General features: G+C 46.5%; 5 protein-coding genes across 5 annotated transcripts; 3 read left to right on the top strand and 2 right to left on the bottom strand.

The window, feature by feature from the left end:
• Nucleotides 1-2,400: 2,400 nt before the first annotated feature.
• Nucleotides 2,401-4,010, top strand: N7478_000693 (uncharacterized protein; the record flags this gene model as incomplete). Its single annotated transcript, XM_056916908.1, has 2 exons — nucleotides 2,401-2,471; nucleotides 2,558-4,010. 2 exons carry the CDS (start codon nucleotides 2,401-2,403, stop codon nucleotides 4,008-4,010), a joined length of 1,524 nt encoding a protein of 507 aa, XP_056784788.1.
• Nucleotides 4,011-5,364: 1,354 nt separating this feature from the next.
• On the top strand, nucleotides 5,365-9,618 carry N7478_000692 (uncharacterized protein; the record flags this gene model as incomplete). The annotated part of the gene is made up of 2 exons (XM_056916907.1): nucleotides 5,365-6,340; nucleotides 6,410-9,618. 2 exons carry the CDS (start codon nucleotides 5,365-5,367, stop codon nucleotides 9,616-9,618), a joined length of 4,185 nt encoding a protein of 1,394 aa, XP_056784787.1.
• Nucleotides 9,619-17,265: 7,647 nt separating this feature from the next.
• On the top strand, nucleotides 17,266-17,936 carry N7478_000691 (uncharacterized protein; the record flags this gene model as incomplete). Its single annotated transcript, XM_056916906.1, has 2 exons — nucleotides 17,266-17,424; nucleotides 17,532-17,936. 2 exons carry the CDS (start codon nucleotides 17,266-17,268, stop codon nucleotides 17,934-17,936), a joined length of 564 nt encoding a protein of 187 aa, XP_056784786.1.
• A 353-nt stretch (nucleotides 17,937-18,289) lies between these two features.
• N7478_000690 (uncharacterized protein) lies at nucleotides 18,290-18,864 on the bottom strand (the record flags this gene model as incomplete). The annotated part of the gene is made up of 3 exons (XM_056916905.1): nucleotides 18,290-18,434; nucleotides 18,488-18,505; nucleotides 18,557-18,864. 3 exons carry the CDS (start codon nucleotides 18,862-18,864, stop codon nucleotides 18,290-18,292), a joined length of 471 nt encoding a protein of 156 aa, XP_056784785.1.
• Nucleotides 18,865-20,097: 1,233 nt separating this feature from the next.
• N7478_000689 (uncharacterized protein) lies at nucleotides 20,098-20,918 on the bottom strand (the record flags this gene model as incomplete). The annotated part of the gene is made up of 2 exons (XM_056916904.1): nucleotides 20,098-20,718; nucleotides 20,787-20,918. 2 exons carry the CDS (start codon nucleotides 20,916-20,918, stop codon nucleotides 20,098-20,100), a joined length of 753 nt encoding a protein of 250 aa, XP_056784784.1.
• Nucleotides 20,919-21,688: the final 770 nt, after the last annotated feature.

The following is a 21,688-nucleotide window of genomic DNA, read 5'->3' as shown; positions in this document are numbered from 1 at the left end:
CAGATAAACTATGTGGGTCCACCTCATGTCGATCGCTGACAAGGAGTAACAACGCTCCCAGGACCTACTCATACGCTCCCAGGACCTACTCATACGCTCCCAGGACCTACTCATACGCTCTTCACCTCATCCGGTCCCAGGAATGCTTAGCAGAATTCTAGAACGGCCTGAGCTCCCAGGAGGAGTAAAGTCCAATCGCCTTGAACAATTTTGGAAGAGTGCAAAATGAAAATAGATGGGAAAAGGCCCTCTAACCTCTAACCCAGGAACCAACTCTGCCAGAGTCAGGCTCAGCAGGTGATTGGACACTGACTTGAATTTGCTAACAAGCATGACACAACTGGCTGTCTAATTTAATAAAGTTAGGCTATGCCGTTTGCTGTACTGCCTGAAATGGCAGACTCTGCAGCTATGACAAGTATAATCCACGAATTTCAGGCCACAATTGGCTTACTGCCGAACTGGCAAAAATATCTCCTATCTTGCATTGCGCGTCCTATCGGAGTTGACACGATAATTCTCGGGGTAACGTAATCCGACTAATTCAGATAAGGCAGCGCGGGCGTTCTGTTCTCGAGCGGATATGGCTTGGGTCAATGACCGGAATTCCTCCGTTACCCGATATATGCCACTAGAGACTTCAAGTAGACCGCTTGATTCGGCTTTTTGGAAGCGATTGAGTTGCTCTATGAATTCAGCCACGTCATCCTGCAGCTGCTTGAAGAGGCTGTATCAAGTGCGATAGTATGCATATTCCCCTTGTTGCTGACTTATAACCCGGACGATTTCGTCTAGGTCGCTCATTTGTCGTGATTGAAAATATAAGTACAGAATTGAATAGATATGTCTTGAATGTGGTAATGTGCTGGTTTCGAATGGCCGTAAGAAGCAGAAGTAGAGGATGTAGGCCTCATTTCTAATTCTGAATACGCAGATTCTTGGCCGTGTAAATACAGAAACAGGGTATGTATCCAAGCAAGTTTGAAATTAACAGCTGCTCCGAGGTGTTTATCCCTTGAAAGGTTTTAGTCAAGAATTGCAGTCCGGCAGAAGGTTACAACGCCGAGCTATTGATGTGGCACACTCAGGGGCTCAGCGTCAATGAAGCAATGATCAAAACACATACTAACAAACGAACGGAGATGGGGATATTGTTCGATTTCTAGGTAGTTTAAAAAGCCTTCCCAGGCACTGTTCAATATGACTGCATTCACGTACAAAAGAAACTGTTCTTTTACGAGAAACAACAAATGGAATGAAAAAAGACGTTTTCCTGACTAAATTACATATATATTTCGTGAAACAATTTTCGGGTGAATCAAGTCTCCAATTAGAACCTGAAAGCAAACCATGTCCAGCAAATACAGAACAACGGGTGTTCCCTGAGAAGAAATAGAAAATTACCCAACCCTCTCATCTTCTTGGCTCTGCTGCTTTTCAACACCGCCGAATAATTAATTTCGGTAGCTTATTACTCTATTCCAGAGAAAATCTTTTGGGAAAGATGATAGGACCAAAAAATCAATGGTGCGGACTGTCTTCGGTAGGTTTGCCGACTCGATGAGTGAATTAGAGCTTTCGACAGGTGAGAATTCTCCATTAGAACATGTGCTCAATTAATGAGCTATGAAGGCGCGGGGCTGTTGTCACTTGCCTTGGAGAGTGAATGTCTGACTCGGAATTCATTGTATTTATATTTTCAAGGTTCGTGCCCCAAGTATGAGACTCGGATGACGAGATATGTATATATCTCGGAAAAGAATCTGCTTTCTTACAGTCGATAGCGGAAACAGCTTCTACCCTGACGCCTGCTTTTGTTGTCTCAGGCCCCACTGCCAAGGCATTAGCGCGCGGAATTATTTAACAGCTAACGGTACGGTAATAACCACCCAAGGTAATGCTCGGTATAGGATAGTAGGCTTACGGTATTATAATTACGGAATACTACACATTTGTTTTCATTATCCTTTCGTCGGGGGGTGTACTTGGGTATTGGATAAGCACGTGACTATGATGATACAACACGATTGGCTGCTCAGGACCCATCGCGCGGCCCGCAAAAGTCATCAGCACGAAAACCAATGATATGCGAGTAGCTAGCTCATATCCTTACGTTGCTAACATTTCGTCTTCTCAACTAGAATGAAATAAAGAGAGACTTTTGGTGTATCTTTTTAGAATTTGGAAGGGCCCTCAATATTAAATGCTGACATTTAGTCCCAATCAGGAATAGCGGTCGATCTCTTCTGGAATACCATGGAATTCGGAAGATCTACATGCAAATGAGGCAAACAATTTGTTGAGTTGAGTGATCCTGCTTTACGAGTGTTTCATCCCAGGTCACTACCATTACTGATCAGATCGAGCGCCTGTGTAATTAACCATCATCGCCGTTGCGAGATGCTGATGTTGTTGACTATACAGATATTTCTGTTTGCCTATGCTCTATTGTCAGCGGTCGCTTTGTCTAGGTAAGATGTAACAGGGAGCAATCAAACCGAAAGACCCCCAAGAGTCTGTTGATGAACAATGACGTTGATAATATCTCCCATGATAGCCAGGAAATTATGAGTTGCAGTCCATTCAACACTCAAAATGATCCACCGCTCTTTGACTCGTATGACCAACTCGATCAGTCCTCGCTCTTTGCCCCAACTCCCGGATATGCCCCGACTCCAGGATATGCCCCGACTCCAGGATATGCCTCAACGCCAGGATATGCCCCAACGCCAGGAGATGGCTTTTGCCAGACGCCCTCCATGATGAATTCTATTAGCCCTGAGAATCGCCCAGGTGATGATTTCTCCAGACAGCGCCAATCGCCACAACTTGGTCAGATTCGTCTACTTCAGCTGGGTGAGTGGGAGGAAGGGAGGTCATACGACGAGCTTCCACCCACCTGTCTTCATTATTCGATTTTGTGGAAGGTGACCCTCAATAATAAAACAATCCGGAAAAATACGGAGCAAGACTTGGTATTGGCCCCAAGGTTTCACTGGCGTCTTTTTTTGGAGCCAAAATTAAAGGAACTTGTAGGCAAGAAATTTCTGCAGAGAAGAGTTGAACTAGATGATACAACAACCGTTGTATCAGTGAATCACCGTAATCAGCCAGACCTCACTCTTTCCTGTGACCAAACTGATGTGGATTGGCCTGCTGTGGAGAAACAGCTTCTATTGTGGGGCGATCTTTTCCGCGCTGGGAAGAAACTAACACTGAATATGACATTCAGCTACGTTGAGAGTAGCCACATCCTAAGGCCCAGCCCAAGAGGGACAGACAAAAGAGGGGCTTCATCTGCTACCCAGCTCATGTTGCTTGAACGGCAGGCAGATATCAGCGCACAGGAACAGGCCACTGGGCAACCTCCTACTTGGGACTATGTTTACAGTCTGATGCGGTGCTCCAGTGGAGCATGTGAGCTGGGGCCGCATTGCTGGCGTGACCCTATTAGCAAAAAGCACATTAAACTAACAGTACAGAACCTGAGGGCCCTGGTGAATTTTGCTGAACAGGGCGGTGTGTTAAAATCCCACGATGACGTTCCCGAGTCAATTCGTGAACAACTATATATACAGGAGCAGCAACGACTTGACAGGCAAAAGAGCGGTGCCCAGTCCACAAATGGATATCCTCCTATAAACATCACCAACGTCCTTCCTACGCAGTCTTCCCCTCACTCTGTGCCAACCACACCGACGCCGACGCTGACGCCGAATATGTGTAATGGAAAAGTGTCTACAGATTTCATCGAGATCCCTGGTCTGCGAGACCTTGCCGTTGCTGAATATAGTGACTGGCAGCAATCACAAGTCAATGATGAAAAACTGAAAGCTGAATTTCGCAAAGCTTGTGATACTGCACTTGAAGATGGACTGGATCTTGCCCAGATTCATGATGATCAGGACCCGGGATTCTTCATAAAGAATGGCGTTAAAAGAGGCATTGCTCGCCGTTTTGTCGGGGATATCAATTATTGGATTAAGCATTATAAGTGTAATATTGAGTAGACTATAGATCAGAACAACTTCGAATTTCATCATCAAGGTTCTTCAATATTCCAGCCTGCATGTCGAAAATGACCTTTTGCACTTTTTTCTCTTGCCCCCACAACATCAACACACCATTGGAGAAAGGAGTCAAAACCCTGGCCCGGATTCTCTTCATATGTCAGCCACTGTCGTTTAATAAAGGCTTTAAGCTCAGCGAAGAATTCCTCAATCGGATTTAGATCCGGTGAGTAGGGCGGTAAGTATACCAATTTGACACCGGCCGCAGAACACATGTGCCGAATACCCTCCGTACGATGGAAAGAAGCATTATCCATAACAATAACAGATTTTGGCTCCGGCCACCTCCCGCAGTGATCCAGAAGCTGGCGAATAAAATCTTCAAAGACACCAGCATCCGTCGATCCCTGGAAAACCCGTGAAAGGACAACGCCATCTTGAGCATACGCGGGAAGTATCTGGTATCGCTGCCCGCGGTGAAATTGAGATATCTGGACAGGTGTCACTCCCAGTGGGGACCATCCAGTCCGTCTGAAACCTGCTCGTTTATCACAGCCCGACTCATCCACATACACGAGGTGATAGGATCGAAAAGACGATATAGTATGAAGATAGTAGTCCCGTAGCTCGATATTTCGCCCCCTTGCTATCCGCCTTGCAGCTTTCTTAGACCATCCAACCGATGCAAGCGCTCTGCCAATGCTATATACGGTGACAAGGACGCGGAACTCATCCCACAGGAAAACCGCCATCTCATCCTGATAGAGATCCGGCTTTTCAATGAGACGCTCACAGAGAGCTTCGATCATAGGTGGGGTAATCGTTCGTCGTCTGCCGATACCGTTGGCCGGCGCTCTGGCACTTCCAAAGCATCGTAGGTTCGAGCGGATAGTGCTGACTGATCGTGGAGTGCAATGGGCAGCCTCGGCAATCTGCGCGTTAGTATACGGTTGTGGGTCTTGGATCATGTCACGGATGAGATCGAGTCGCCACGCGTCAAGTCTGGGTGCCATATTTCTACCACTGACGCTGTTCAACCCACTCGTTCTGATTGGACTTCGTAGTGCCACGGCATCGCCGGTCACGGACCATGATATCACGTGCGACGCACCCTCGCTAGCGGCTGGTGGCTTTCTCCAATAGCAGCTGCTCTGTTGCCGCGCTACGCTCCTCCCCTCAGCCCGGGCTGAGACCTGCTGCTGGTGACGGGGATTCTCCTGTCTGCCACGCGATGGGGCTCTTTCCTTGTAGTGACCCCCAGCACAAGGGCCATGAACCTCTGTTCTTATTCAACCATTCCTAAATTTCCTCGTCACAAAACTATTCTTTTCGCAAAACCACACTGACCTTCTACATGGCCCGTCCTCCAAAAGATGCTTTCCAAATCGGCTGGATCTGTGCCCTTCCAATCGAGGCTGCTGCTGCTGCCGAGATGCTAGATGAGAAATTCGGAATTCTCGACGAACAAGATGCAGCGGACTCAAATACCTACACGCTGGGCCGAATCGGCAAACACAACGTCGTGGTCGCCTGCCTCCCTGGCGGCCAGTACGGAACTACCTCAGCTACTACGGTCGCAACCAACATGCTTCGCACCTTCTCCAAGTCGCTTCGAATCGGATTGATGGTCGGTATCGGGGGTGGAGTTCCTTCCGCTGCTCATGATATTCGACTCGGCGATGTCGTCATTAGTTATCCCCAAGGTACTTGTGGTGGGGTGATTCAATATGATATGGGCAAGATTATTGCAGGCGGTGAATTCGAACGCACTGGTTCGTTGAACAGTCCGCCGAGGGCAATATTGACCGCAGTTGGCACCGTGAGAGCTGCCAGCCTGACGGATGATCCCCGCTATCTGGAGTATCTCCAAAGTGCAATCGGAAGAACCGCTCGAACTAGGAAGAATTTTAGCCGGCCTGCTTTACAATCTGATCGACTTTTCAAGATACAATATGATCACCCTGCCAATATAAGGAACTGTGATAAATGTCTAGTAGAGTGGGAAGAAATAAGAGATGAACGGGAGGATAGTGATCCACAGCCCCACTATGGTATTATTGCTTCTGGAAATCATGTTATCAAGCACGGGCGGACAAGAGAGCAACTTCGTTCAGAGACCGGGACATTGTGCTTTGAAATGGAGGCAGCTGGTCTAATGCTCGATTTTCCCTGTGTTGTCATCCGCGGAATTTGTGATTATGCCGACTCGCATAAGAACAAAGAATGGCAAGGATATGCGGCTCTAGTAGCAGCAGCGTACACAAAAGAGCTGCTGGGATATGTTCCTGTTGGCCATGTCTCCCAAGAGAACCTGGTAGTAGACGCATGCAGTAAGTGAAAAGGGTCCTAGCTGGGTTAGTCCTGAATAAAGAGTGAATTGCTTATATGGCTCTATATAGACGGATTGAAGAGCGAAATTATGGGCACAAATCAACGTCTAGACGAAGCATACGTTCAGCAAGAGCACCATCATCGTGAGAAGGTTACATTCGTGTTGACGGATCAGCAAAACCGCTGCCACCAAATATTCAAGGTATCAAGTTACGAGGAGCAAAAGAATATCAATCCTAGAAAGGTAGAAGGGACCTGCCTGTGGGCTACACTGAGTCCCGAATATATCCGTTGGGCAGAAAGCAACTGTAACGATCTTCTCATAGTGTCTGCTGACCCAGGCTGCGGGAAGTCCGTGCTCTCCCGATCGATAATCGAAGACCAGTTAGAAGTTTCTAATCCAGGAGTGACCATCTGCTACTTTTTTTTCAAGGACAACGACGAGCAGAATCATCTTGCTTCAGCACTCTGCTCCGTACTCCATCAGCTTTTTAGCCAGCAGCCTCAGCTCTTGCGTCATGCCATACCATCATGGGGAAAACATGGTGAAAAACTGCGACAAGAGGTTGACGAACTTTGGAGGATTTTTACAACCGCCGTATTATCAGATGAATCATGCAAGACAATTTGTCTTTTCGATGCGCTTGATGAGTGCCGTGAGGTTGATCAGAATCGACTGATTGAGAAGCTACAGTCATTTCATCGCCTGCCACGTTCGCAGAGACAGGATACCTGGTTGAAATTCCTAGTCACTAGTCGCCCCTATGACGAGATTCAGAATAGATTTCGAGCAATAACGGGCTCCTTCCCCCGTCTTCATTTGAAAGGAGAGGAAGAAAATGATCAGATCCATCAAGAAATCAACCTTGTCGTGAAGGTGCGAGTAAGAGAGTTCGCCAAAGCAGCAGCGTTGTCACGTGATACAGAGCAGCGACTTAAGCAGCAGCTTCTACAAATGGAGCACCGTACGTATCTCTGGTTACATCTAGCCATTGACGACATTCGATCCACACTTGAGGATAGTCTCCGCCCTTCTGAGGAAGAAATACAGATGATACCTCAATCAGTCGATGAGGCGTACGAGAAGATTCTTAGTCGATCGCCACCCCGTCAAGTGGACATTACAAGGAAGATCTTACAAATCATGGTTGCAGCACGGCGCCCTTTAACAACGGCGGAAATGGCCATGGCGCTCGGTATAGCCACCTCTCCACAAGCCCAAACTGCTGCAGAAGCTGGAATTGAAGCATCCCAATTCTACAAAAAGCTGCGTCGATTATGTGGCCTTTTTGTTTTCATCAACAACTCCAAGATCTACTTTATTCATCAGACAGCTAGAGAATTTCTTCTCAAGAAAAGTAGCTCTAACAGTGTCGACTGCTTGTACTCATGGTCCTTAACTGATACTGAGGATCAAATGGCCGTTATTTGCTTGCGATACCTATTGATGGAGGATCTGGAACACAATGAAGAATCATGCTCTAACATTCGAAGCTTTTTACATTATTCAGCATTATATTGGGCGGACCACAAACGGAAGATGAGTCTGACCCAAGACCAAGAAGCGACCGGTCAAGTTCAACAAATCTACGATCTGAGTAGAAAGGTATTTTCATTGTGGTTCCCTATCTTTTGGAAGACCATCGAGAGTTACAGTGCCCCGCCTTCGATGACGACTTTACACCTGGCATCACTCAACGGACATGAGCGGGAAGTTGAGTTTCTACTGTCTCTCGATAGGAAGGCTATCAATTCAATCGATGGCGCCGGAACGTACCCTATCATCTGGGCCTCCTTAAACGGTTACGATAAGGTTGTGCAGTTGCTGCTGGAGAAGGGAGCCGAGGTCAACGCTCAAGGTGGAAACTATGGAAACGCCCTCCGAGCTGCGTCTTTGCGAGGACACGATAAGATTGTACAGCTCCTGCTGGAGAAGGGAGCCGAGGTCAACGCCCAAGGTAGCGAGTCTGGAAATGCCCTCCAAGCTGCGTCTTCCCAAGGACATGATAAAATCGTGCAGTTGCTGCTGGAGAAGGGAGCTGAGGTCAACGCTCAAGGTGGAGGATATGGAAATTCTCTCCAGGCTGCATCTTTAGAAGGACACGATAAGATTGTACAGCTCCTGCTGGAGAAGGGAGCTGAGGTCAACGCTCAAGGTGGAACATATGGAAATGCTCTCCAAGCTGCATCTTCCCAAGGACGTGATAAAATCGTGCAGTTGCTGCTGGAGAATGGCGCTGAGGTCAACGCTCAAGGTGGAGGATATGACAATGCTCTCTACGCAGCGTCTTTAGAAGGACACGATAAGATTGTACAGCTCCTGCTGGAGAAGGGAGCCGAGGTCAACGCTCAAGGTGGACACTTTGGGAATGCTCTCCGAGCTGCATCTTCAGAAGGACACGATAAGGTTGTACAGCTCCTGCTGGAGAAGGGAGTCGAGGTCAACACTCAAAGTGGAGAAGATGGAAATGCTCTCCAAGCTGCGTCTTTCAAAGGACACGATAAGATTGTACAGCTCCTGCTGGAGAAAGGAGCCGAGATCAACGCCCAAGTTGGAACATATGGAAATGCTCTCCAAGATGCGTCTTTAGAAGGACACGATAAGATTGTACAGCTCCTGCTGGAGAAGGGAGCTGAGGTCAACGCCCAAGGTGGAACATATGGAAATGCTCTCCAAGCTGCGTCTTTAGAAGGACACGATAAGATTGTACAGCTCCTGCTGGAGAAAGGAGCCGAGATCAACGCTCAAGGTGGATACTTTGGGAATGCTCTCCAAGCTGCATCTTCAGAAGGACACGATAAGGTTGTACAGCTCCTGCTGGAGAAAGGAGCCGAGATCAACGCTCAAGGTGGATACTTTGGGAATGCTCTCCAAGCTGCATCTTCGCAACGACACAATACCATTGTACAGCTTCTGCTGGAGAAGGGAGCCGAGGTCAACGCCCAAGGTGGATACTTTGGGAGTGCTCTCCAAGCTGCGTCTTTAGAAGGACACGATAAGATTGTACAGCTCCTGCTGGAGAAGGGGGCCGAGGTCAACGCCCAAGGTGGAAAATATAGAAACGCCCTCCGAGCTGCGTCTTTGCGAGGACACGATAAGATTGTACAGCTCCTGCTAGAGAAAGGAGCCGAGATCAACGCTCAAGGTGGATACTTTGGGAGTGCTCTCCAAGCTGCGTCTTCCCAAGGACACGATAACATAGTGCAGCTGCTGCTGCTGGGGAAGGGAGCTCAGAGTGGGAGGATGGAGATATTTTCTGGGCTGCATCTTTGGTAAAGTAACACAAGATTTTGAAAATCCTCAGCACGTCTAGTTCCTCATTTGTCCACACCCTCTCTCCATCTCTCCTAAAAGACCAAAGGTCCCTTGACCTCGGAATTTGTAAATCAAGTAGCTGCTACCGTAATTAGGGGGCATTGGCTGAGTCTCTTCCTGTTATCGCCAAGTCGTAGTGTCTTATTGAACATATATACAGGAACTTTGATTTATGAATGACTGAACGAAGGGGGTCGTAAAATTCGAAAATTGTCTTACTATCACACTTTTGCTGGTGATTATTACATAGCTGTTTTAGGAATGACGCTATTTTGTAAAGTGCGTGTAATTTACAGTAAACGTATCGTCATATTCATGACTTCTATCTATTTTTATAACAATAGTGGGGTAAAGATCCCTTGGCAGTGGGGCCTGAATAAAAAAAAGCGATTAGAAGGGTAGAAGCTGTTTTCGCTATCGACTGTATCGTAGAAATGTACATTCTATAAACATCTTCCAACTCGCGCTACTCCAAAAGAATGGAGAGGGTAGGAATTTGTCATCATGGTCGTTAAGTCATTCAACTAGGGGCATGCTACTCTGATACTGTTGTAAAAGATGTCAATAAACATCTCGGCGTGGGACAATTTTTCAAAAAGTTTGATTCAACTCTGCCGGAAGGGATTGGCGCTCGAAAATTAATTCCAAACGGAGTGAAGCCGGCTCGAAGCCTGAATCATGGAACACTACCTTGAGTATTATGAAAAAGACTAATCGTTGCTCTAAGACTTCAACTTCCCTGAACTAAGCTTCAAAAATGCTGCGATTTCCAGAGATGCAACGCAGGAGCCGAACACAATGAGGCGTGGAATGTGCCCTTAAATCTGTAACTCTCTGGGTCACATTGATAATGCTCACTGGGAGCGTGCTGTAGGAAAAGAAATGGCAGAAGAAGACGCGATAACTTGACTATATGAGACTTTGATTCTTGAATCGCACAAAGACGAGGCACCCACTGCAATCCCAAAAAATTGTAATCACAATCATGTTCAGAACTCACTGACACAATCCAATTCTCTCTCATTTGCTCTCTCGCGACCTCACTTCTAGAAAGGCATTTATTCCATGCTACTGTAACTCCATGCCGAAGATTGTGAGTACAGAGCGCGGAACCAATTCCCGCCGTTTCAAACAGGCTATAGTGTGCTTGTTTAAAAGCAATGTCATGGGCGGCTCAGTTCACGCGACGTTGTATGTTTATATTTTTCTAGGTGTCGTGCTGCTTCTTGCATTGACCTTGGCCGGATTTGACCTAATTCGGATTTTAAGACGTTGGGACGGTTGGTTCAACAGGACCTCGATGATACCCGAAATACCTTCTGAATTCACGAGATCAACGGCAAAAAAGCTGATCCCGCATAGCATAATCATCTTTATCCGTCGAAAATACCGGGCGAACTTGTTGCGCGCAAGAAGCAGACAAATAATACTGTTGCGACGCTTAAACGAGGCCTCACGTTTATAACCCAGAGCAATGGGGAGTCAATCCTCAATCCTCAGAAGAACGGAAATTCACCGGCGATTATGATTTATCTACTCGAACGTTTCGTCTTCAATTGGGAGGGAACTATATTCTGCGAGATCTCCCCCCTCACCTCCACAATGTGTTGGAACGTACTCCAATAAAGCAGCTCTAATGTCTTTTCCTCATCAGGGCTAGCGATTGAGGGAATCCATTCCTTAAAGCTTGACAGTGATGAGTTACTTTTTAATATCCAGTAATGCTTTGCTTGCTTCTTTTGACCAATATGAATGAATTATGTGCACCCGAGAAGTGGGTATGGACAAGGCCGCTTTCAGATTATACTTCGGGTTTGATCGCTTTCTTTCTTGCAGGTCAAAAGTCTTCTGAATTATTATTCCAATTCTTATATTTCAATGCAGGGTCTTTTGAAAGAGCTTGTGACCTGAAAAAGGTCTAGAGCGTTCTGAAGTAGATCATACTTGTCGTGAAATCAATTTTCAAAATCTGCCGGATCCGGTCCTAAGTTAGCCTGATGTTTCCTGTTGGCGTAATATCTCGAGAAAACGGCTTAAAGGACATAATTGCTGAAAAAAACGCACAAACGAAAACCAAATCCTACAACCTTTGTCTTGAAAGTCAAAAGTGCCCTTCCCGGGGAGGAACTAATAATTCTTCGTTGACTCAGTGACCTGAGACCAACGACCCGTTTAAACTTTGCCAAAAAATGGCACTGATGGGTCTCTCGTAGGAATTTTCCATCAACGCGGTTTGATCCAAGATTCACCATGCTCAACAATCTTGCTTTCTAGGCGGTCATATATTCAAACTTTGACCGCAAGTTTTCTCATAAATGGTGATCTTGCTCAACAAACCTCCGAGAGACTTTCATTCTGGATGACTGCTCTTGAAATTGCATTTTTTATAGTCATTTAATTCTTTGTCGTCGTTGCCTTGCGCCGATCATTTTTGGCATTGTGCCATGGCCCCCCGGAACACGATCGGATGGTCAAAATGGGAAGAGAAGAATCTACTTGCCTGGCTGCAATCCAAGAAGGGGCTATCCTGGAAAGCCCTGTCTCGTGCCTATTATGAAGAATTCCAAGTGCAGCGAAGCATCGAATCTTTGCGAGGGAAAAAGTATCACCTTCTTCGAAAAGGCAGACACTATAGTGTCGAACCGACCGCAGACCATTCAGTATCGGCAGATCTTAACCATCAGCCACATCCTACCAGGGCCGGAAAGACTAGATCTTTTCGGCGCAGAATCGACCGATGGCTTCAAAGAACACCTCTATCTGAGCCTACCGAAGGAGAGTGCGACCATTTTACCGAAACAAGGCGCTCACCAAGTAGTAAGCTACTCGCTCAGTCATGAATCACCGCATAACTAGCTGATCCATTTCATAGGACTACTATCAGTAGCGCCAAAGTACACGCCGCTTGATGGAACCGAAAAACTGTCCCCGATTTGGGAATATGCTCACCGCTTCAATGCACCCCGAAAGTTGAGGCTATTGAGATTGTAGCAACGTTGGGTAAAAATGTACGTTACAGGATCGGAATCACATGTGTATCTGCATTTTTGGCCACTTCTCGTGACTTTTCTGGGCTTGAAGCTCAGAGTAGTCTTGCGATTGAGATGTCCATCATATAGAGGTATCAAAAAACGAAAAGCCAGTCTGGTGGGTTGACCAGTGGCAATGGTTCCAAGAGATTCAAAAGCCGGCAAAATGGAATATTTCGATCTTGATTTGGCTACTTTAAGTGGAGAATGCAAACCAAATTTTAGATACAATCCGCTTGAATCATTGAACCCCGTGAATCTGCAGTCTCGTCATGTTTATGGAGCCTATGCCCGACCGTGGTCTACTGAGGGACAATCAAAAGAGAAACAAAGGCAGGTTGTCTAATTCATGGATAGGTCGAAAATCAAGATACAGGGAATGATTAAACAGTATAAACGTAGACATTATCTGAAGAACCTCAGTCCAAGGGGCCTAGAAAAGTACAGTTTTAGCTAAGTGCTGTTGAAAGGTTTTTGCTTCCAAAAATGAAAAGCCCATTGAACTACCTGTCGTGTAATAGAGGTTTTTGAGATTAATCCCCTTTTTAAAAGCTTCCAGATAGCATGGCCGAAATTGTCAACCACTTTGATTTGACGCTCAGAGTTGAGAGACGATTAAAATAAGATTTGAGACAATAGCTGTGGGACCAACGATCTGATGGTAATATCATATCGACAGCGATTCCAATGAGTGACGTTTCCACCATTGAACAGCTTCTCCACCAGTTCTTCACCCATACCAACAACTTTACTCCTAGGGCACGGGGACTACTTTTTAAAGCTCTGGAATATGAACAGCATGCAGCACTTGCCATGATGCTACTAGACATTCGGTTCAACGCCAGCGCGGAACACTCAAGTGAGAAAGCGGCGCTTCACCTCACCGTCATTGATGATGACCCCACTGCGATTGATATTTTCATGGCGCAGGACAATGTCAAGTTTAGCTATATAGATTCTGCGACAGTGGCTTGCTGCTCGCGGCGGAAACATTTGATGGCAGGTTGTATTAGAGGAAGGTGTCAGATCTGGAGCGAACGCGTATTAACTAGTATCGAGGATGTCCGATTAGAGGATGGTGAATTTATGTCTGGTTGAAGAACTATCTAAGCTTTTCAGGGGGAATACATAGAAAATGCGGGCGGGCGCTGGATACACTAGTCCTAGAGAGGAGTGGTTTTACCACTATTCCTCTCTAACTTGACAGAAGGTTCTAGACTTGGAAAACCAGCACGACTGTCAGCGTCGCTCAGTAATTTGACATGCAGCAAACCCACGCAATAGCGAGCTCATCCGACAGCGCTTTTTCCAGAGATAGAAGTCGACGCAGCGGACAGTGATACAGTACATGTAGCACAACCCCACAGAAACAACCAAGTTAGCAGGCACCCTGATCCGCTTTTGCTTCGCGTGATCGGTCCCATCTTGGATGAGAAGACTGATTGTTTCAATTGTTCACTAGATCACTTTGATGACGCAGGTGGCGAACTCATAGAAGGGGGATTTCCGACGAGAAAGACGATCTTTTCTCATGCTCTCGAACCGGTCGCTAATTGAAGGGTAAAAGAACACATTATGTTGCTTCTGTAATCGCCTGACAATCAGTCTCAGCTTTCATCAGGACGTGCAATATCTTAGCACGTTAATATTGTTTTCTTACTGCATACCCTGATTCTATGACAACTTCGCCCTGAATAACGAGAGGAAAGGCAAGAAGAAAGGACAAAGTGGGGAGACGGATTCCAAGTCTAAACCACTTTCGGATAAGCCGCAGATCATTTTTCATCTCAAGGTTGACGGACCCGTCGTAATTGAAACCGAAGTTTCCCAAGTATGCTCTAGTATACAGTAACTGACTCCACAAACGTGCGCTTCTTTGTATTTCTTTATAATACTCGAGTTAACCAGATTGTGGGTCCATTCATAGATTTGGGATATAAATAGGCACACCGAATTGAGAGTTGAAAAGTGAAGGAAAATAAGTAGGAGCATTGTCAACTTCCAAGAGGTTCAGGGAAGTTTCCAAAGCTTTAAATTGAATCATTCTCATCGCTGCCAAAGAAAGGTGTTTGTTGTTCTTCGTAGTGGCTCCGATTCCGAAAGACAATTCAAGAAAAACGGTCGATTGAGCAGCTGAGCTGCGAGACTCTATCTCAGAAAATAAAACTGTCCCTCTAGGCGATTGATACCGCAGTATGACACCGTCGTATTAATTGTGGGGATGTGTAAACTATGGTTCTGATTGTCCGTGGTTCTGGTTATCACTTGAATATGATTTCACAACAGTCCAGGATATGTCCAGGGAAATTGGATAACCACGATGGCTTTAACTGGTGTGAGTGTTTATATATTACTGATTATTGAGCTCAGTGTTGGAGATATGTCACAGACATGGTGGTGTCGGACTTCCTGAGATTTTGTCACATGGAAGAAAACGAAGGAAATAGCGATAGGACTTCGCTACTCAGAATTGCATGAGGAATAAGAAATGTGCGACGTACTTGGCAACGACGGCCTGCCCCACCAGAATCGAATTTATGTGAATATAAGGTTGGACTGATCACATACTGACACTCTATCCTGCATTCAGTAAATTATGCTTCTACGGGTAATCCACCTTTGTTTGTTAGAGGTATTGTTCCTGTAGCCAGATTTACTCCGGCTTTTTTAGGTGCTTGATTAGAGTTTTGCTCAAACATTGGTCACTTCTGTCAATATCCTCATGCTTTATATCCTCAAAGTATTATCTCTCGAGGAAGAGCGTCCTTGATTTCCTCCATCTTTTCAATTTATCGTGTTCAGAAGAACTGCCATGGATTTCCCGGAACAGGGACAGGAACAGGTCTTCATACCCACAGAATTCTCAGAGAACTGGCGCTGGATGTTCCAGCTAGCCAGCCGGCACCGAAGATTGATCTACAGTGTTCCAGTATCTGAAAACTTCTCACAACAAGAAGGCTGTCCTTTTGAGTATTAAATTGAGTAGCCACAAGACGAGACCTACATTGAGACCCCAAACGAAGAACAACATGGTTTGGAAGAGACTGATTCAGCCAGATATGATTTTTTAGAGGGACAGGGAAGCGTAACATCTGTGGTAGTACCAGTTTTACCCAGAGAGCTCCTCAATACATTTACCACCCTAAAGAGGGGTGCTGTTATCTTATACACTGATTAGTCTAGTCCCAGCTAATTTTATGATGGCTTGGATGTTCGAACGTAGTAAACAATCCTTTTTTGTCTGACTTGTGCACCGTCTTCCTTATTCGCCCTAGATACAGCTTTGTTCTCGAGTGCTGACATGTTCCTGACAGGGAGGTGGAGGAGTAATGTTGTCGAACTCCGCAGCAGAAAAGATCACCACCTTTCCTATCTTGGACTGATGAATCAGCGCGTGCTTATATCTTATAATACTGTCTTCTTTGTATGTAACGTGCACGTAAGCGTACGTACGTACGAGCTATGCAACTAGCCTCCGCGAACTCGTAGGATCGCTCAACTCGATCCAGCAGCTAGATAGAACAACCCTCTTGAAATTGGATGCTTGATTTACTAGCCCATACGATTCGTCCCAATCCGACAAATGTCAAAAACAGGATATTTGGAGTGTAATAACACAGGGGGAAATGGAAGCATTGGCTATGGGCTATGGGAGACTCCGAGAGATGGAATCCACAGTGGACGACCTCGAGAACCAGGTCGAAGCTATCAGCAGAAGGAAGCATGTGGTTTCTGCGAAGCACAGTGCAAAGTAACCCGGTATATTGCATACACAAGGACCAGCTGTATCTGACTTGACGTAAGCTTTTGGAAGCCCAAAAGGAAACGAGGAGTTAATGAATTATACATACAGTAACGTTACATGTGAAATTCTGGTTCTATTCATGAAGTTCAATAATCAGAACCAGGTGCGGTCCTTTTCAAATACCAAATTTATTGAGACCCAGGGAAACCACTCTCTTGGCATGCAAACCGAACTGGAAGCCACTTGATGCCGGGTCTGTCGGACGATGATAATAGTATTGGTAACTATGAAGACTGGGACTTGATAACGTGGGGAGTAATTTGAGAGCCACTCTAGTGTTCCACTGCCACGCGGCGCGATCATTTCCACAGCAATTGAACCGTGGGTTAGGCGTTGTATATTTGAATCAATTCATGGATGAGTGGAAGCTATATCGTGTGCTTTCCCAAGCCAGAATGTAAATTTAATATCACTGTGACCCATGGTAATGAGGAGAACCCGTTTGATATTCACATACACTCACAAAGGAACACGCTGCAGATCACCCGTAGTGTTTCCGTACACTTTTGATTTGACTCAGAGTCTTCCTAATGGACCGATCTGGGATTGACAAATTATTAAAGTTTACCGAAAACATGGATCCGTAGCCCCTTTTCCATTGAGTGAATTATCTTGCTTGGGCGACAGGCCGAGCATGCCAGGCTCTCGACTTTTGTCTCTGCTTGTCCAAGGCTTAAATCTCCCTTCCCCGCCCGAAAATATAATATAAATTTTGCAACCTTTACTTCTCTATATATTCCTGACTGTCTTGACTGTTGTGAAACCCGGCCCAGCATGAAGGCAGACTTGTTGAATATTATCCATACCCATACAGCCTACAGCCCCGAGAAACAGGAGCTTCCTGCTGGAGAGCATGGCACGACTTCCCGAACTCGTTCAACCGATACCGACTGTGCGGTCATCGAACCCACAACAACGATCTCTCAAGATCCGGTACGTTGACCCTTCCCAAGGCTTCTTATTGCAACGAAGCGACGCACCTGTGAGCTGCTACAACATGGGTATATCTGACATTCTTCTCATCGCTGACATTGTTTCAGGATTTCCGCGTGATCAAATCCCGCAAGAAGAAGGACCATCACAAGATCCACCGAAGATGCTTCGAGGTGGTGAGTCAGTTTGACGATGAGTTTAAAAAGCTCATCGAGGAGCGGGACGAACAGAGACACCAAGATCATAAATTGATACAGCGCCTTCGTGACGAGAATCGTAAAGATTTAGCGAAGCTACGACAAAATACTGCAGAAAAAGAGAAAGCTTGGGCTGAGAAGCTCATCCTGGAAACGGAGGTTCGTCAGCTCAGGCAGCGGTTGAAACACTCCCATAGCTCCGAGGATAGCCAGGCTTCCTTGGCTGCTATTCAGCCCATGCTGCGCCGTGTTCATAATGACGTGTCGGCATCAATGAATGACTTGTGGGATACCATCAAAACCGCACAGAAATGATAGCAGTCAGCCTTTTACCCACCGATGAGTCGAACAGCCCACTCTAGTGGCCAAACTAGAATGTCTCGCTTGGGACTTGTTGTGAGGAATGTTAGACTGCCAATTGGAGAGAGATTTATATCTGCGGTTTTCCTTGAATCTTGCACTACACAGCGAGCTTGTCTTACTTAATTACAAATCTGACATACAAGGCAGTTTACAAAGCACTTCATCCTGGTAGGAAGCCATCTACTTAGTCATGATACATAAAACAGAACATATGAATGGACACAGACACAAGTCAGACTACGTCAATTTGTAGACGTGTATTTTCCACAATCAGCCTTAAATACTGTGCACCAACCTTTTTTTTTTCAATCCTCGCTGCCCTCGCTTGACTCTTCTGCCGTTTTCTGTACTGCCGACTCAATAGCGGCCAGCCGGCCCATCAAATCCTCTAGCTCGTTTGCCACAACATGATTTAGATTGTTTTGATCACGAGTGTGTCGTTCCATGCGTCTGGAAAAAGTATAAGCAGATAATTACTATTTCAAAATTATGGTTTCACTGACCTCACACGGATGTCGAGACTAGGAACACGTTAGATTGTAATTTTCTCACCCTCTTGCTTTGGTACTCACTCTACAATATATTGGAAGATTATTGTGTAGCGTCGTTCAACTTCATCGGACAGAGTGGTGGGCTCTTGATCACCACGTGGACTGACGCTTTCATTTGAAGTACGCTGTCGTTTCACTCCTGCCTGTCTGTCTCCTGGCTGGGCATCGGCATTCCTTGCATGGGTCCAATCTTCGGTAGTGTCTCCCGTTATGGAGCTGGCTGAGCTCTGAGACTCACTAGATGTCGAGGAAGACACGGACAATGCACGTAGCAGTCGGCGCTCAAAGCTTGGAGCTGCGTTCTTTGTATTGCCCGGAGTACTACCCATCGTGAGAATTAATTGAATCTTTCATACGCAGGCCTGACAAGCCTGTAGATATTTGTAGTCTGAATGATACTCCTTGAACGCGGCTTGTTCCCTCGTGAACCACGGACCCTGGGTCTTTTTACTGGTCTGAGAACAGTCATTGTCGAGAATGGAGTCTCGGTGAGTCTGGCTAACAAGAAACACTTGGAAAGTATATTTCTGGCCCATGTCATCCACGGTACGCCTCTGATGAGGCGTTAGAAACTATAACGTTGCAGTGCGCAATCGAAGCCAAACCAAGGACATGGAAGGGAGAGGGTAATTTGACCAAGTAACTTACAAGAGAGTTTGTGACATATTCAATCAGAAGTGTTTTGTTACCGCATCTGACACCGCCCTTGCATAATTCCCAGGTGCTAGGGCCCTTTCTTGTTAATGCGGTTCAAAGTTGCGAGGACACGCCACTACTAGAGCCCGTAGGTCGCTCTAATTACGGAGTATCAAGCTTGGGTTTCTCCCCGGACCCGACAATTGAAAATGGCATAGTTCTGGAATCGATGATCGACAAGCTCCCTCGGTTCCTTGCTCGCAACCATGAATGGCACTGTATCTCTTAGCTAACGTGGTAAGGATCTAGGCCCCAATGTGCTGTGATCGCGGAACGACAGTACGGCTGGGAAGGGGTGCGCGTGTGAACATTGGTGTTAGTGGGGCTACGGGAAAAGCCAAGTGGTCTTGTGGCCCAATACTTTGTCCATGGTGCCCGCATTGATCGTCAGAGTTTTCTCGGTCGGCCAAGCTTGACGACCCGGCAAGACCCACCTGACGAGCCTTTGACGCTAGATGGGTTAAATGGCAATACCATTAAGCTTTGGGCAATTGTGATGCATTCGACTTATCTTAACTCGTCGCTCTGCACAGGCCGGAATGGAGCAAACAAGAATGTGAGATCGAAGTGCTTGTGATTGCTTGCAAACACGTTTCATCGTTCCAGCCCGAGAAATACGCAACACAACAGCATTGATGCTTTATGAATTGATGAATTATTGATTTTCTAGCCTTGCAATCGAATCTAACTAATACGCAAACCGAGAAATTACAAAAATGCAGGAATGCCAAAATTGTATCAATTGGGGTTCACATGATATCTGCCTTCACCGCAAATCATAAGGTAGGGAAGAGTCCACACGATCCAGCGAGCCTCAAATGGATCTCGACCAGCCTCCAAGTAAGCCGTTTCGTTCCCTTTCAGTTTTATACTGCACCCTCGATATCGATGTCCGGAAACTCGTAGTGAGATCCCAGCGGCGGTAGTCCCTCCTGGTCTGCCAGTGGGTATTCAGGGCCAGGAATCTCAGTCCCGGCGGAGTCGTGCAGCATTTCAAACGGGCCATATTGGTTCGTCCACGGATCATGGACAACATCAGAGCCAGGCAACTGTCTGGTCAGTTGGGCATTCTCGTTGTCGCTCATTCTGGTTGTCAAGGATTTCATGAATGTCTCGGCTGAGGCGTGGATTTCATTCAACATATCCTGCACTCCTGTGCGAGATATCAGATTGTGGCTTTCGTTGACAACCATATCAAGCCGATGGTTAAATTGAACAATCTCTCTCTTCAGGCGACTGCTTTCCTCCAGTGCTCTTTGTTTCTCCGAAGATAGCTGGTGGAGCTGGGCACTGGCCTGCGCCTTCTCCCTGCTTAGTCGCTGGCTGCTGGCTGCTAACTCTCGCTGTCGCTCGTTGAGCCGCGCTGTGAGCTGTCGGTTATGCACTTCAGCATTGTTGATCGCTACTCGACAATGTGCATGAACGAGATCGAAGTCATTGCCCAGGCCTCGGGAGTTATCTGTAGCCGCCGCGTGTCGCTGATTCGTCTGTGCTTGGTGGGTTGGTATTAGTAGCTGCCCTGTCCGCCCACTGCAATGTGCTCTAGAAGACATACCGGTACTTGATGTGGCTGCGGCCGACGTGCTGTAGGGTGGAGGCCGGATGTACTAGTAGGCGGAGGCCGTGTAGTCTGCGAGGGGGGAACTCCTGTCCCTCTAGGTCTCCGGGTAGTTCTCTGTACTGGCATTTCCTAGCTCTTTGAAAGACAAGCTCCTATTGCCGATTTGAGGAATACCGACCAAAGAGCAGGTAGAGCTCTAAAGGAAGGGAAGATTGTAGCAATGAGGCGAGCGAAGTCATTGTTTACATTTATGTAAAGAATTCATTCAGTACAGCATTTGTTCAGGACGACCAATCCCACGGTTTCCCTTGGAGTATCCACCGGTTCAAAAAAAGTATACGGCGGTGGAATTAATCCCACAACCCCACTTGAGCCCTAGAGGAGCTTCCAAGTTGGCTTCCTGGATTACAATTAAATGAATATTGCTCGTAATTGAAGGCATGATACCGTTCCGGTCTATTGATTTCTATCTCCTGGCTCACAATTCTCCTCGGGGTTGAACCAGTGTTTCGCGCGTATCGACCAGTCCAGGCCTCCATGTTTGTGACTAGGAATGGAAAGCGGAAGCCACAGTACCAAGAAGAGCAACAGAGTTACTCGCTGAAGTTATGTTCTTGGCTGCCATCGAATTCCGTACTCTTAGTTTGAATTCAGCCGATGCTCCGCAACTGGGCGTCTCAGGAAAGATCCTCCTCATTCCTTCCTGTTTCTGGCGAGATGTGCATCTGCTTCTTCCCAGCACTTTCCAATGCTAATTGTACAACTGGAATATATAAGGTCTGGCGAGATGTCCTCTGGTTGCCTCGCAGCACCTGATTTCTGATGCAAAGTCTACGACTGATGGTCTGGTGAGATGTCCTTCAGTTTCCTCCCAATAAATCTTCCAAAGCATTGTG

Source organism: Penicillium angulare, assembly GCF_028827245.1.
Source record: "Penicillium angulare strain IBT 27051 chromosome Unknown utg000001l_segment0_segment0, whole genome shotgun sequence".
Taxonomy (NCBI): domain Eukaryota; kingdom Fungi; phylum Ascomycota; class Eurotiomycetes; order Eurotiales; family Aspergillaceae; genus Penicillium; species Penicillium angulare.
Note: the sequence above shows the minus strand (reverse complement) of the source record. Positions and strands in the feature narration are given on the sequence as shown.